Source organism: Phanerochaete carnosa (assembly GCF_000300595.1).
Source record: "Phanerochaete carnosa HHB-10118-sp unplaced genomic scaffold PHACAscaffold_8, whole genome shotgun sequence".
In the NCBI taxonomy this organism is placed as follows: domain Eukaryota; kingdom Fungi; phylum Basidiomycota; class Agaricomycetes; order Polyporales; family Phanerochaetaceae; genus Phanerochaete; species Phanerochaete carnosa.
Genome location: NW_006767635.1, coordinates 1,379,539 through 1,393,988, shown reverse-complemented (window position 1 = coordinate 1,393,988; position 14,450 = coordinate 1,379,539). Strand labels below are relative to the sequence as shown.

At 41.7% G+C, this 14,450-nt stretch overlaps 2 protein-coding genes across 2 annotated transcripts; one reads left to right on the top strand and one right to left on the bottom strand.

The window, feature by feature from the left end:
- Positions 1-267: 267 nt before the first annotated feature.
- On the bottom strand, positions 268-690 carry PHACADRAFT_100880 (uncharacterized protein; the record flags this gene model as incomplete). The annotated part of the gene is made up of 2 exons (XM_007398907.1): positions 268-399; positions 427-690. Coding segments are annotated over 2 exons (396 nt in total), but the record flags the coding sequence as incomplete, so codon positions are not given.
- A 5,360-nt stretch (positions 691-6,050) lies between these two features.
- PHACADRAFT_198673 (uncharacterized protein) lies at positions 6,051-6,351 on the top strand (the record flags this gene model as incomplete). Its single annotated transcript, XM_007398906.1, has 2 exons — positions 6,051-6,278; positions 6,334-6,351. The coding sequence occupies 2 exons, from the start codon at positions 6,051-6,053 to the stop codon at positions 6,349-6,351; spliced, it is 246 nt and encodes an 81-aa protein (XP_007398968.1).
- Positions 6,352-14,450: the final 8,099 nt, after the last annotated feature.

The following is a 14,450-nucleotide window of genomic DNA, read 5'->3' as shown; positions in this document are numbered from 1 at the left end:
GCGTCTGATGCGCTGATGCGTGCCCGTCGGTGATGCGTTTTCAAGGTGTTAGCGCGCGGCTAGGACTTGTAAACTGGCGCCTATGCGCCGACGACGTTTGGAGGGTCGTATAAACGTGAAATAAATCGGAGAAAATGGGAATAAAATAGGAGGCTGGGGCTACGCCCACGACACATAAATCAGATGCTCCTTCCACAATCCGCTCAAAAGTCTATCCAATAAGTTCCACTAAAAATCAGGAACTACAAGCTTTCCTCAATGATGCTATCAAAAAAGTTCAAAGGTCTTCGAGTACTTTTCCTTATTCTGCTTGACTGTGACTTTTTGCAAGTAAGTGTAACCCGCTAGGCAATAAACTTTGTCTGTAGCGTTGTCGAGCAAGCCAGCCTTCACCCAGGCCTAGTATTCTGCTTAATTAGCTTCAACTTTAGTTAAACTTGGTGACATAGAAGGATTAGGCAATGCTTCTGAGCTGTCAGAAAGCATCATTTTGCCTGTCTCCCAGTCTATATTGGGGCTGACTTTCTTTAACCACAGTAGTCTGAAGATGATATTTTTGGAACTGATGTCTGTGATAAAGAAGTCGTATTCTTCAGGAGCTTGTGATCCAATTTTGACTTTAAGTCTAGCGTAGTGTGTGATGGCACCAGTGCTATTAGTTAAACTGTCAATGTTTTGGAGGGTGATCTGTTATTTGAGTAGTCATTTATAGATGTTATTCTTGTGTGCAAATCTCTTGTGTAGAAAATAACCAGGAGCACCGGAGTCAATCATAGCAGGTGTGCATAAAGACTTATTCATTTCAGATAGTATTACAAATACACGAAAATGAGACAAGAGATGATCTATAAATGAAACTGTACATGACGAGACGCAGTCCAAAGGATCCAAGTCTGAACATACAGAAGCCGACGCTATTAAAGGCCGCTGATCTAAACTGGGTGCCAGAGCTGCAGCTTTAGTCTGGGCCCTTGCTAAAAACTCTGGCTTAGTTTTGCCATTAACTCGGCCTGTTGTTTCTGCATCAGAAATATCATGTCTTTAAAACTAGCTACATTGGCAGCAGAGTCTTGGGACGTGGAGATAGAAGCAGAAGACGAGGAAGTAGTTGATAATATAGCTCTGACTGATTGTGGCCTTGCTGGTTGTTTGGCTAGCCGTGATGGGCAAAGCTTTTTCCAATGACCGGGCTTACTGCAGTGTTGGCACTTAGTGTCTTTGTGTGCTCCATCTGCTTTATGATCTTTGGAGCCACAGATGCGGCAGTGACCAACCATCAGCTTGTTATATTGCCGCTTGATCTTTGCAGGGTCTTTGAGTCCTTGAAAGAGGTCATCAAAGTGGGCAGCTGAAATATCCATAGTGTCAATGTCCATGGTGTTAGGATCACGAAAACCAGATGAGCGGGTTGTTGTTGATCGGGGCTGCAAGACTGGTTTGCTTTAATTGACTGCTAAGTCTGCTTTCTGTAGATCAATTGTTGCTCTGTATCCCTCTACCGCATTGTAGTCTGTGGCCAAAGAAGCAAAATATGACAGTCTGTTAAGGTAATTGGAGTTCATGCCAGATTTGAGACAATCATACAAGTCGTTGTTTAACCAGCTGGTGCAACAAGAATAGGTTTTGAACTCCAAAAGGTAGTTTGCAAATGTCCTATTGCTTTGCTTGATCAACATGAGCTTTTGTTTGGCCTCGTTTTTGGCATCTACTAGTTTGAACTTAGCTGAGAACTGTTTGACAAATTCTGTCCAGCAGGAGTTGAACGGAGTATGGCCTTCTGAGAGGTCTTTGATGTGAGGGCGAGTCCAAACTGCGGCATTGTCTGTCATGAATGAGAGAATACTAGTGGTCATTTTGACAGGGTCCATCAGCCAGTTGCCACTAGTGTCATAGCGGATAGCATCATTAGTGTCATGCAATGCAAGAATCTCTTTATTGGCTCGAACATAGACGTGGAAGGCACTGCAAAAGAGCCTGGCTTTTTTTGATGACTTGCCATCGAAAGTGGAGGGTTTCTCAACAAAGAACCTGGACTGGGTAGACAAAACTGATGCAGCCAGCTGGTGTGCATTCACAATAAACTGGTTCACGCTGACTGTAAGATCATTGACGTCCTGAATGAGTGTGGCCATAAGATCCATCATGTTCTGCATAGTTGCCTGGTATACTGGTGCTAGAAAGTCAGTCGGTGGATTAGCCAGAGTGTTTTGACCAAGAGGCCTGGTGACTAGCCTGTCCATCTTGCTGGTTATTGGTCTGAGGTCGTCGAGAGTGAGTTCGCTGTGGTCGGTGACGTGCTCGTCTAGTTGGTATTGGCTGCAGATCTCCTGTTCCTGTTCTCTGCTTATGAATAGGTAGGGCAGATCCTCGGTAATGATAGATCGTGTGGGATGCTTGTAGTATTGATTAGGACAGAGGTAGTTGGTACAGGTGTTTAACTCTCTATTGTTGGTGACGTAGTAGTCTCGAGCGTCTTGAAAGTTGTAAATATGTGCTAATGCTGCACAAACTAAGCAGATGTCTGCCATTGTGTCTGATTCGTTTAAGAGGACCAAGAACAGGTTTATAGATAGTGAAAAGGAAGTTCTTGGAATAATTGTACTAGTTCTAACTTGACAAGGTGTTCAAGCACGTAGTCTAGTATATACGGATTGAAGATTCTTTCCTCGTTGTAGTCTATGTATTCGAAGAGTATGTATTCGTTCAGTTTTACTATTCTAGTCAAAATACTTATTGTTTCAAACTGCGCAAAGTGCTTTAAAAATTTGGACTTGGTTGCAACGAAGTCCTTTAAACAAAACCCCGCCAATCTCCTTCAATCCTGAGTCCCAGTGGTTTCACTCTTCAATGCTGATGATGTGGGACACGTCTTTGAAAGTGCGGTTAAGGTGAGCGAGGCAGTCGCAAAGTTTGAAAATGACGCTGATGTTGTTAGCAAGAACGTCCGAGCAGTCGAGTGTCTCGAGGACGTTGAACCTTTTGAGGATAGCGGCAAACTTCAGCATGAAGATGCGAGCGAGGTCTGCAGCCGTGTGCTTGGAGAAGTTAATGGTGGCTGGCTTTGGGGCAATAGATGTGTAGGTAGGGGCAGCAGTAAGGCAATCTGCTAGAGGACGGCTGGAGGAGGAGCTGATGTGTACATTTTGCCTAGCGTGGGCTTGGTCTCGCTGTGCCTGAAAGTGCTGGTGATTATTGTGTGCAGCGAGCTTAGCCTGTTCGACAGTGTTCCAGTCGATAGTTGGGAGCGAGGTGGATGGTGGCAGGAGTGTGGAGATGTGCCAAACAACAGCTCTGAGTTTGGCTGTGGTGTATTGGTGCAGAGTGCCTGTGTTGTGTTCTTGACTGAGTTAGTCAAATATGGCTTCGGGCAGTGCATAGCAGAGGTGGAAGTGACACTTGTCCGTATGGCATTTAAATGCACGAGAGTGATTGGGCAAATTCTTGGGCACTGGTTTTATGCAGAGATTAGCACTACGTGCGTACATCTGCCACCAATCGCCAAAGAGACTTACTCTTTAAACAGAGGGAATAAACTTTTTTAAAACTGTGCATGGGGCACTGGATAGGCGGATATAGTCTGGGTGCACAAAGATCTCAATCTAATGATGTAGACTGATGTCAACACACTACAAGGAATACTGTGCAGATCTAATCAAAAGGCGGCGCCAATAGTGGTCTGGTGATAATTGTGTTAGCTTGTTCAGCTAGCCCAAATAACCAAGTGTATTAGTGATTGTGCTAGAATACAAACGAAGGCTTACCTAGCCCAAATAACCAAGAGTTGAGATGGGGCTAGATAGTGACAGAGGGGCCCTTTATATACGGTTCAGGTTGTGCACAGACCAGGCATTACCTAAGCTACTATAGCTATGGCGTCTGCAAGTATTTAGGGAACTCGGTAAGAAATGGGGGTCAGTGTGTCATAGCATATGATGTTGTTGGGCCAACAGGAATCAGATGTCTATTGCCAATCAGACTCGGAAATAGAAGGTCTGGTGGAGATCGGAGTGCAGCTGTTACCAAGAAAGCTTGATGTGGCAACAAGGTGGTGGCATTACGGGTGCGTTTGATGCACTGATGTGTGTTTGTCGGTGATGCATTTCTGAGATGTTAGCACACAGCTAGGACTTGTAAACTGGTGCCAATGCGCCAATGACATTTGGAGAGTTGTACAAACGTAGAATAAATTGTGGAAAATTGGGGAAAATAGAAAAATAATAGGAGGCCGGGGCTACGCCCACAACAAGTATAAAATACAGTAGTCAGATTCATACCAAAACATGCATACATGCTGTACATAAATATATACACATAAGCCACACTACTTAAAGGTCACAGAATAGAGAAGAGAGCAAGAATTGAGCAAGGAATGAGCTCTAAAAGCAAAATTAATAGAGTGGCCTCATTAAGTGCCAATAAGCCTGAGTGCCTGGCAGCAGCTTTGTAGCACTTGATGCACTAGTTTTGCCCTCTGGCATGTCAAAGAGCTCTAAAACTCGCGATTTTTTCAGTATTTTGCGTTTTTCTCCATTAATATTGAGACATGTGATAGCGCATCTTGATTGTATTGTATATTATTGTCAAAAACGGAAATAAGCGCCCATCACATATTTTGCAATATATTCCATATTGATTGGTCTTCCAGAATACAGCTATATGTGCAATATTTGCTATATTAGATAGTTTGCTTGCTTGCTTACTTGCTCTAGATACTCTTAGATATCTATATTTCAAACTCAGATAATGTCAATACCTTTTATACATGTTACATTAAAGCTAACCCTCTTATCAATAGCCTGGAAAAGGTAGCAATTAATGCATTAGTTCTATAGTATAAGGTGACCCATAGCTATAGAATAGGCCAAAGTAATGTATTACAAGTCTATGGCAAATCTAGGCTTTTAATGCATTACAGTTTGTGGTTAAACTCATGCAGTTATGCATAAGACCTACAGACAAAGATAGAGCTGTGGATAAAGAGAGGACAGTCAGTCACTCTCAGAAAAAATAAGTTTGTCATGCATAATGCAAGAATCATTGACTTTGTCCCACAGTGCCACAAATGCACACACTGGGGACACACCAGGGGAATGTGTGAAGGATGCACTAGAAAGCTGGCATTTGTCTGCTGCAAATGTTCCAGGATACACTTGACAGAATCACATGGGTACACATATCATCATATACGTGTGATACATGCACTGATACACGAGCCAAAAAACACTTCTGCCAACATCTGGAATGCATTGAAAAGTGTCAGGACATTCTGGACCCCTACATGGCTGACTGCACCCTTAAACATGCGCACTGCAGGAACTGTGGCCAAGCAGGCCATAGACCCTTCGATCTCAACATATGCCTGCACTACAGACACCAGACGGACCGTAAGTGGTTTGAAGAACACTTTAAGCTCAAGAGAATTCATGATAGCAAGATTGTTCATACATTGAAGTACAACCCTGCAGCTGATATGTTGCAGGCACAAGGTATGAAAGGCCTCTCTATGCCCAAGGGCAAGAAAAAAAGAAGTGCACTTGATCTCAGCAGTAGTAATGAAAAGAAAAGCTTGATCAATGACTGAGAAGCTGATGAAATGTGAGATGACTAAGTACCAGGTCTCTTCTCCGTTTTACTGTATAATAGCACCTGTAAAAGTGTATATATACTCCTGACAAATTGACATGCTGGACAGAGCCTTCTACACATTGTCTAAGCCTAACATGTCCCAGTACGACAACTCTCCTATCCTTTTACATGATCTGTAGAGCACCAACTCTCATCGGGCCTGACGATATCTTTGAGAACAAATGTGGCAGGCAACAAGCTGCCCACAACAATGAATATGAGAAGGAAGTGAGGTAAATTTGTGCACAGATCAGCAACAAAACCAGGCAGCAATTTGCTCATGTCAACGCCGCAGTCATTAATGAGGTCTATGATACCAATAACTGCAACTCACAGTTCCTCTGCAACTAATTCCCTATCGTAGTTACTGAACAAAGAAACGCTCCCTCTCCAAGAGAAAATGAAGCATCATTCTTAACAATATCATGGAAGAAGAAATCAGGCACCGCAAACTCCGTGAGATCATCCTGGTCAACAACTCCTTCAATGTCATGAAGTACTACAATGATGCTCACTCTAGAAAGCTAACGAAGAGCTTCATCCCTGATGTCATCTCAGCAGTAGTCAAGGAGACTGACTGGAAGAAGAGCATGGCTGTGCAAGGAAACAAGCGTGACTGCGAGAATGCAGTCATTCTAACTCTAATCAGCAAGGTGCACACTAGAGCATGGCTTTCAGCTGAACTATTGATGATTGCACTCCTGCTAGATAGAGTACACCATCTAAGAACTCAACCTGGCTCGTACAGTGGTTATGGCAGAGATTGTGGGGGAGGCAGAAAACAATCTGTGGGCAAATATAAACGGTGCACTGACAGGACTTAGCAAAGATCTGGTTACATGGCATGAACGTGAATTTGAACCAATTTTTGCTACACCGAGACTGATGCTGCCTAGGCACAACCCTACTATAGAATTTATTCCCTGCACCAAAGCATTTGTATGAGTAACATACACAGCAAGAAAGTGGATGCAAGTCCAGAAAACTGCGCATTGAATATATCACAAGATTGGAACTTTGACTTTCTGAGTGAACATGACAAAAACAAAATGACAATAGACCAGATATTTAAAACACTAGAGATAGACAGTATCTGGATAGACAAGTCTGATCATGGAAGTGACAATGGGCATGAAGATGAGAATGACAAACTATTCTCCGAACTAGACATTGAGCAACTGAGACAAGAGGCAAAGTTACATCTAAATGATCCAGACAATGAAACACAGAGCAAACTACCTGAAACCAAAACAGGGTTAGTCATTGTCACATACAACATGCAACGCTCCAAAGAAAATCTTTTCACATTTCTTGAGTGACATTACAAGAATGTGGACATTGTTCTAGTTCAAGAGCCATATCATGAATGTATCAAACAAGTAGCATTCTATATGGACAAGGAAGGAGACAAATATGAGGGAAATGTAACTCACAGACAGTTTACATTCTTCAGCAGAGGAAAAGATTCACAGGTGTTGACATATGTCAACAAGCAAATTGCGCACATAGCAACTCCAAATAAATTCAAAAGTGATTAAACACTGAGATCTTCACTGCATGGAGCTTTCACTCCCAAATGGTGGTAGACTATGCATAATAAATGTTTATAATGATTCAGATCACTACGCTGCACAGAGCTACCTTGCAAATCATGTCAAACAACTTACAGAAATAAACATTATAGCAGAAGACTTCAACTATCACTATGAAATATGCAATATCACCAGGAAAGCTAATAGAAGGGTCGACAAGCTCATAGCTTTGGCCAGCCTGGAAGTGAACATGATCCTAGTTCAAGATGCAGAACGATGACTAACGTAGTCGTTCAATCATGACAACAACCAATTAAACAGAGTACTAGACCTATTTTGAATTCATAGAAGCATGATGCTGACCAGAAACCCCATTGTGAAAATGGCAGAACAAGGAATGAGTGATCATGCACCAGTGTTCCTCGAGCTTGACATCAAGGTCGTAGAAACTGAGTGATACACAGTCAAACAAGGCTCTGAAAGTGGAGCCAATTTTATCAAAGAAATACAAGTGAGACTAAACTAACTCTCCAAGTTGGAGACAGATTACGCACTCTGAAAAAATGTAGAGTGATGGGGGGAGTGGATAGACTACTCGCTTGCTGAGGCATAGAAAGTGCACGTAGAGAAGTGTAAACCAACCAGACATTCAAAGTCATAATAGAGCATGAACTGTACAAAATGCAACAAAGAGTTACAATCCTTGCAAAAACGATTCACAAGGGCTAAACATACATCGAGAGACTTGAGACATGAGTTACATCTTGCATGCAATCACATCACACAAGCGGAAATTAACCCCAACAAGGATGAGGAGCTCCAGATGCTGTTAGAGCCAGAGTTCCAATATGTAACAAAAATTGACAATCTGAAAGACAAAGTCAAGTTCAGAGGCAAAGCCCTCAAGAGGACAACCCGGAAGGTAAAGAAAGACTTGTTTAAAGGTATCATGAAAAAGACAGACTCCAGCTGTATCTGAGATATGGTGGAGTAAACCAAACCGCGGAGACAAGAAGTGAACATGGTACTGACAGACAGTTAGAGCCAGATTGCGTCCAATTCCAACAAAGTAGGCAAAATCCTACACAAACAGTTTACACTGTCCAATCCAACCCTGGTCAATGATGGATTGATTGACCAGATGGAACAAAAACAAATGCAGAAGTTCCAGCACATTTTGTGCAAAAAATTACGTGAGGGACTTTAGAACACTAGTAATTTCTTAGTGCCAGAAACTGGATAATGTATCTTAGTTCTGGCTAAAGAAAATACTGAAGGATGAGAGTAGGCCCCAGTACAACCCAGAGACCTCTGACAAGAGAGACATCAAAGAACCTATGGTGGCATATTACAATGTGTGCATAGAACATAGTGTACAACCATGAATATTTAAAGTATCAAATATAGTTGTATTTTCTAAACTGAATAGGCCAGACTACACTAAGGCAAAAGTATATTGCCCCATCGTATTGCTCAACTGCTTGGGTAAGCTGATGAAGAAAATAATTGCGCATTGTATGCAATTTGAGGGACAGAAATATGAGATTCTGCGCCCATGCCAATTTGGCGGAACAATTTAACATAGCACACAAGATGCAGGCATCCAGCTAGTACACAATATTAACCAAATGTGAAAACAGGGATTGAATTCTTTGGCGGTCCTTCTAGATGTTGCTCAGTTCTTCCCATTAGTCAACCACGGTATCCTTTTGAAAATCGTGGCAAAACAAAAATTTGATCCCAAGCTATGCACGTACTTCAAGAGTTACATCCAGGACAGGCAGACCAGGTTCATGTTGAATAGACAGATACTGGAACCTATGAACTTCTCTACAGAAGTAGAACAAGGATCAAGTCTCCTCTATTCTAGCTGAACTATAAATTGCATCAGCCATACATGATGTGGCATCTGTTACAAAAAACATTGTTATAAAAATAAATGGCGTACCAACTGCAGTTCAAACGGCATGGTTCAGGAAAGAGCTTAAGACGAGTGGATATTCCATTGTCCAGTTCTTTGTGAATGATGAACTAATCCACATAGCAGGAAAGCTAAGTGGAGACTCATTAGAGAGTGACTATAAACAGTTGCTGTACAACAACATGCTGTTCCGAGGATTATATGAGAAAGTGGTCAAATCTCTTGGAATGATCAGCTTATCTGTCAAGACAGACAAACTAGAACTCATGCACTTCATAAGAAGATGCAGAGATAAAGTAAAAGAATGCTAGACTACCAACAAACCGTTGAAGCCCAAACTCCTGATGAGAGATGGAGACCACATGTACATGGTAAAACCCAAGAGCTCGATGAGGTATCTAGGCTTCATGCTAGATCCGTGACTCATGTTCTACAAACATGTTAGGAAATTCACCACTAAGAACATGAGCATCCTGGTGACACTACAAATGCTGGGTAACTCATCACGAAGGCTTAGCCCTAAAGACAAGCAACAGCTATACATCTTGAATGTCATACTGGTCATCACCTATGGTGCACACTTTTGATAGAGGCCAAAGTGGAAAGGCATTAAGTGGATACAAAAGGAACTACAGGCTGCTCAAATGAGAGCAGTGTGCTGGATTACACAGTCTTTCCACACCACACCATGCAGATTCCTGGAAATAGTGGCAGGATTAATGCCCATTGAAAGAAATGTAGACAAACTCATGAAAAGGGCAGCTCTGCAGATACAAAAACTACATAGCAGACAACTGATTCTCACTCACATACCTCACCTGTGGAGCTTTGATGATGATGACAATGACCTCACAGTAATGAACATTACTGCTCTGTTTCTGTACAGACAAACTAAGACTAGAGATGTGAACACACCTATTGCGCATCTGCACAAGAACATGCAGCTGACAAAAGAAGAGTTTGACACCATGAATGTCAAAGTCTAGCTGGGCAGTCATCTCCTGAACATTTACAAAGATAAAATCACCATAAACATATATAGTGCACCCAAGAAAGATGAGTCTGATGAGTTCAAAGAGTGAACAAATATGTCACTTCTACCAATGATTAACTTGGCACTACAAAACAAAGATGCCTGCACTATCTTCACTGATGGGTCGCAGATTAAGAAACCCACTAGACAAGACCCCAAAAATGTAAACATGGGGGCAGCCACCATTATCGTAAAGCACAATGAACAGGCAAATTTGAAAGAGACTCGACTGTGCATCAGGATGGGTAAGGCTACTCCGTTTGATGTGGAGATAGTTGCCCTAACCATATGTATTATGAGGGCATTAATAGGCATGGAGGATCGAACCCAGCTATATGTCTTTGAAGATAACAAAAGAGCACTACAACAGATTGTAGATCCAAAAACTGGACCATTCCAAAAAGTGGCGGTCCTTGCATGCAGAGTGATAAGAACATGATTTGAGCAGAAAAAACAAAACGAAATACTTGTCCATTGATGCCCAAGCCATGTAGGAATTAAATATAATGAGGAGGTGGGCAAGGAGGCAAAGGAGGCTGCAAAGCTTCACCAGCCTCCAGCTCAATGAATGCGAGGTGAAACTCTTACTCTGCTCGATAACTCAAATCTGCGCTTATTGCAGATGTTACTCAATGACTCAGGAGATGAACAATGAGGGGCAGACTTTATGTGTAGAGAGAAGGGAAAAGGGTGCTTGTCCATTCTGTGTCCAAGACATAAGATTATATATTACAAAATGAGCCTTCCTGCTGTCGTCTTCTCAACCAGGGGCCAAACTGTCTGAAACTAAGGTGATGGAGTCAAAGAGGAGGAGGAGTGACATGCAATGAAGTTCAAAGAGGGAGAAAGGAGAAGAAAGCATATGATATCAGGATCTGAATGTCCATTTATGATAAAAAAGTGACTCTTGGCAGCTTTTTAGCAATGCTCCATTCTGACAGGCAATGTCTCAGTGCACTCAACAACAGAGGGCTCTGTCTATTTTCCTGTGCATGTCTGCTGCCTTTAAACTACTGGTAAATGCCTTCATCGTGGTGCTACCTACAGTGGCCGCCAAAAATAATGCACAACACTACAAAGGAGTGTTATAATCCCTTCGTATCTCTACGACCACTGTACCTAGCCAGATAGTGTATATACAAATCTTATACTAGGCTACTATTAGCATCCTTCTGAGGTATTACTTTGATACAAGCACCAGGTGCCAGAAAAAATGTAGTGAAAATAGCTGAAAAATGAAATATTGTGAAATTTATACAATGACACAGACTCCAGAGTAAAATATGGTTAAGTCTTAATAAAATTCTATGCTATATGATGCTACTGTGACAAAATTACAGCATGGTAACAAAATTGGATAAATGAGCTGCAGTGACAGCTATATTCATTACAAAACAAAGAAGTGTATGCTTATATTCTATAAACATCACCAGCAGCTGAAATATCTATAGTGGTATACTGAATGTATCTTCTAGTAAAGTTTATTTTATACAGCAAATTTTGTATTTCTATTTCTAAGTGCTGTGGAGATATAAATATACAGATTTCTTTGGTAAAACATACTAATGTAACTGTCTCCACAGCTCATTCATCCAATTTTGTTACCATGCTGTAATTTTGTTACAGTAGCATCATACAGCATAGAATTTTACTAAAACTTAACCATATTTTACTCTGGAGTCTATGTCATTGTATAAATTTTACAATATATATTTATTTTTCAGCCATTTTCACTACATTTATTCTGGCACCTGGTGCTTGCAACAAAGTGATACCTCAGAAGGAAGCTAATAGTAGCCTAGTATTAGATTTGTATATACACTATCTGGCTAGGTATGGTGGTTGTGAAGATATGGAGGGATTATAACACCCCTTTGTAGTGTTGTGCATTATTTTTGGCGGCCACTGTACATCCTGTGTTCTGAAAGCCTCGTTGATGACTGTTGTGAGCCATACATAGTACGAAGGAAAAAGAGAGTTGAGGGAGAATAACTAGAACAAGATGAGAGCCATGAGAGAGAGAGAAGTGAGGAGTGAATGACATGAACAAGCGCAAGGCAACTAGGAACCGTGATCTGCCCACTTTCATCGTGAGCATCAGCTAGATGGATTGCGCCTGATGGCGGTTGTCAGAGAAAGCTGTTCAGTCATCTTGCGGGTTGTGTAATGTATGCATTGCATTCTACAAACCATGAAGAGGGAAGAAAGAGAAGGAGAGGGGAAAACATTGTGAGTGCATACATAGGCTGTGTTCTGCGGTTCTTCAGCACTTAGGCTGAATACCCTTCTATAAGAATATGGCAATTGCTCTCTCAAAATGCGCAATTTGCCACCTCAGACCCAACTGAGAGAAGGAGTAAGTATACCTCATACACTTCTTTTTTCTTGACCACCACCATTTCTGCTTACAACATGCTTCACAAGTGTAACTTCTCCAAGTCTTCATGTAGATTTGGGTTGCCTCTCATTTTCTATCTTGCTTGCTATCTTTTAGTGGCTTCTATTGACACTTTAGATAGATTCACTTTAGACACCTTTGGCACAAATCTTAAACTGAACACATAGAATGAAATGGTAATGCACCATTTATACAAGCTCTGTCCTGTCTTCTGGCTTAGACAGACTAGATCAAAAGAGCCTTCTAGTTCAGATTGGGTGGAGCCTGGGATATAATTGCCTTTAGCCACACTGCGGTATGGTTACATGGGCCATCTCTAAAATTCCTGTTCTGTCTTCATACTCAGACAGGCTAGACCACAAGAGCATCCCAGTCCAACTTGAGTGGAGCCTGGATAATCAAAGCTTTTAGCTACCTTGTGGCATGGCTATAGGTGCCATCTCCAGAATCTCTGTACTGTCTCCCTGCTCAGGCAGTATAAACACCACTAGAAGCAGCTTGGTCATGATTGAGTGGAGCACGGGTCCAGAAAGACTCCAGCCACTTTGTGACATGGCTTCAGAGGCCATCTCTCTGTATTCTGGCATAGTTGCAGGCACCAGCTTTACTTCTATAAGCTCTGCACTGTCTGACTAAGCAGGCAGTTTAAATACTTGTAAACTTGTGAACTTGTATTTCATTGCTGGTACAAATGAAACTATAAACCTCAATCTTGATCGTTGGAATAAATCTTCATGCTATACTCTACCATGGTGGTATCTGTATGCTGCACCTGACAGACAAGTTATTAACACTGTATACATAGTTTATACTCTGCTATATTAACAAGTGCAGTATTCTTATGACTTTATCAATCAGCTAAGGAAATTAGTCATATTCTCTTCAACTTACTTCTTCTATAATCTCAGTCTAACTAAGTCTAGCCAGCTATTATCACAGAAGCTGACTGATGGTTGTGAATCACCTGAGTTTATGATTGGTGGAGGTCCAAGTACTGTACAGTCCAAACAAAAGTGAACAGCTGAGAAGTTATTAGAATTTGATCCTACAGCTAATGTGGTGCAAGGCAAGACTTATCGTATTGCTGGTTATATACAGGCTTCAGATAGAGATATTTTCTCCAATGTTACTACAGCTGCTATTCCTTTATCAGCTCTTTGTAACAAAGCTACAAATCACATGCTTATTACAATTGACCAGAAGCATGGTGCAATTTATAGCAATATGCATATTGAAAGAGCATCTATTGTAGCTAAGCTGACTCAGCATAAATGTACACATTGTCCAGAGATTCTAACTGTATATGAGCCAAACAAAGATACCAAGTCACATGTCCAAAGAAGAAAGAGGTAGATATATCTGGACTTGTACTTGATAAGAGCTGTAAGCATATATGCTTAAAGTGCTATGATAGTTTGCAAGAACAAAGAATTTCTCACTTAGCCTTAGTTAATAGTCTTTGGATTGGTCAAGTTCTACAACAGCTACAAGGCTTATCATGGACTGAGCAGCTGCTCATAGCCATGGTGATTAGAAACTAATGTGTCATAAGAGTATCTAAGTCAAAAATGCATAAAATGCGAGAAAATGCTGTATGCCATGCTGTACCTATGCCCAAAATCCTCTCAGTCTCACCACCAAAGTGTGAGAAACTTGAGAATGGTGAGATAATGTTCTTAGATTTGAAGGGGATACTAATTCAGGTTATAGACACGAGAGAAATTTGGAACTTTTTGGTCGCAAAAAATATGCGAAAACAGCCTGAAAAAATAAGTAAGAAAATGCCATATTTTTCCTCCCGGTATCCGGCGGCCCGGCGACTCGGCAACCCGGCAGCTGAGCCGATTGTCCGCCGGGTGCCGCAGCCACGGGCGCTTTGACAATGGCCTGGCGGACAATCGGCTCGGCTGCCGGGTTGCCGAGTCGCCGGGCCGCCGGATA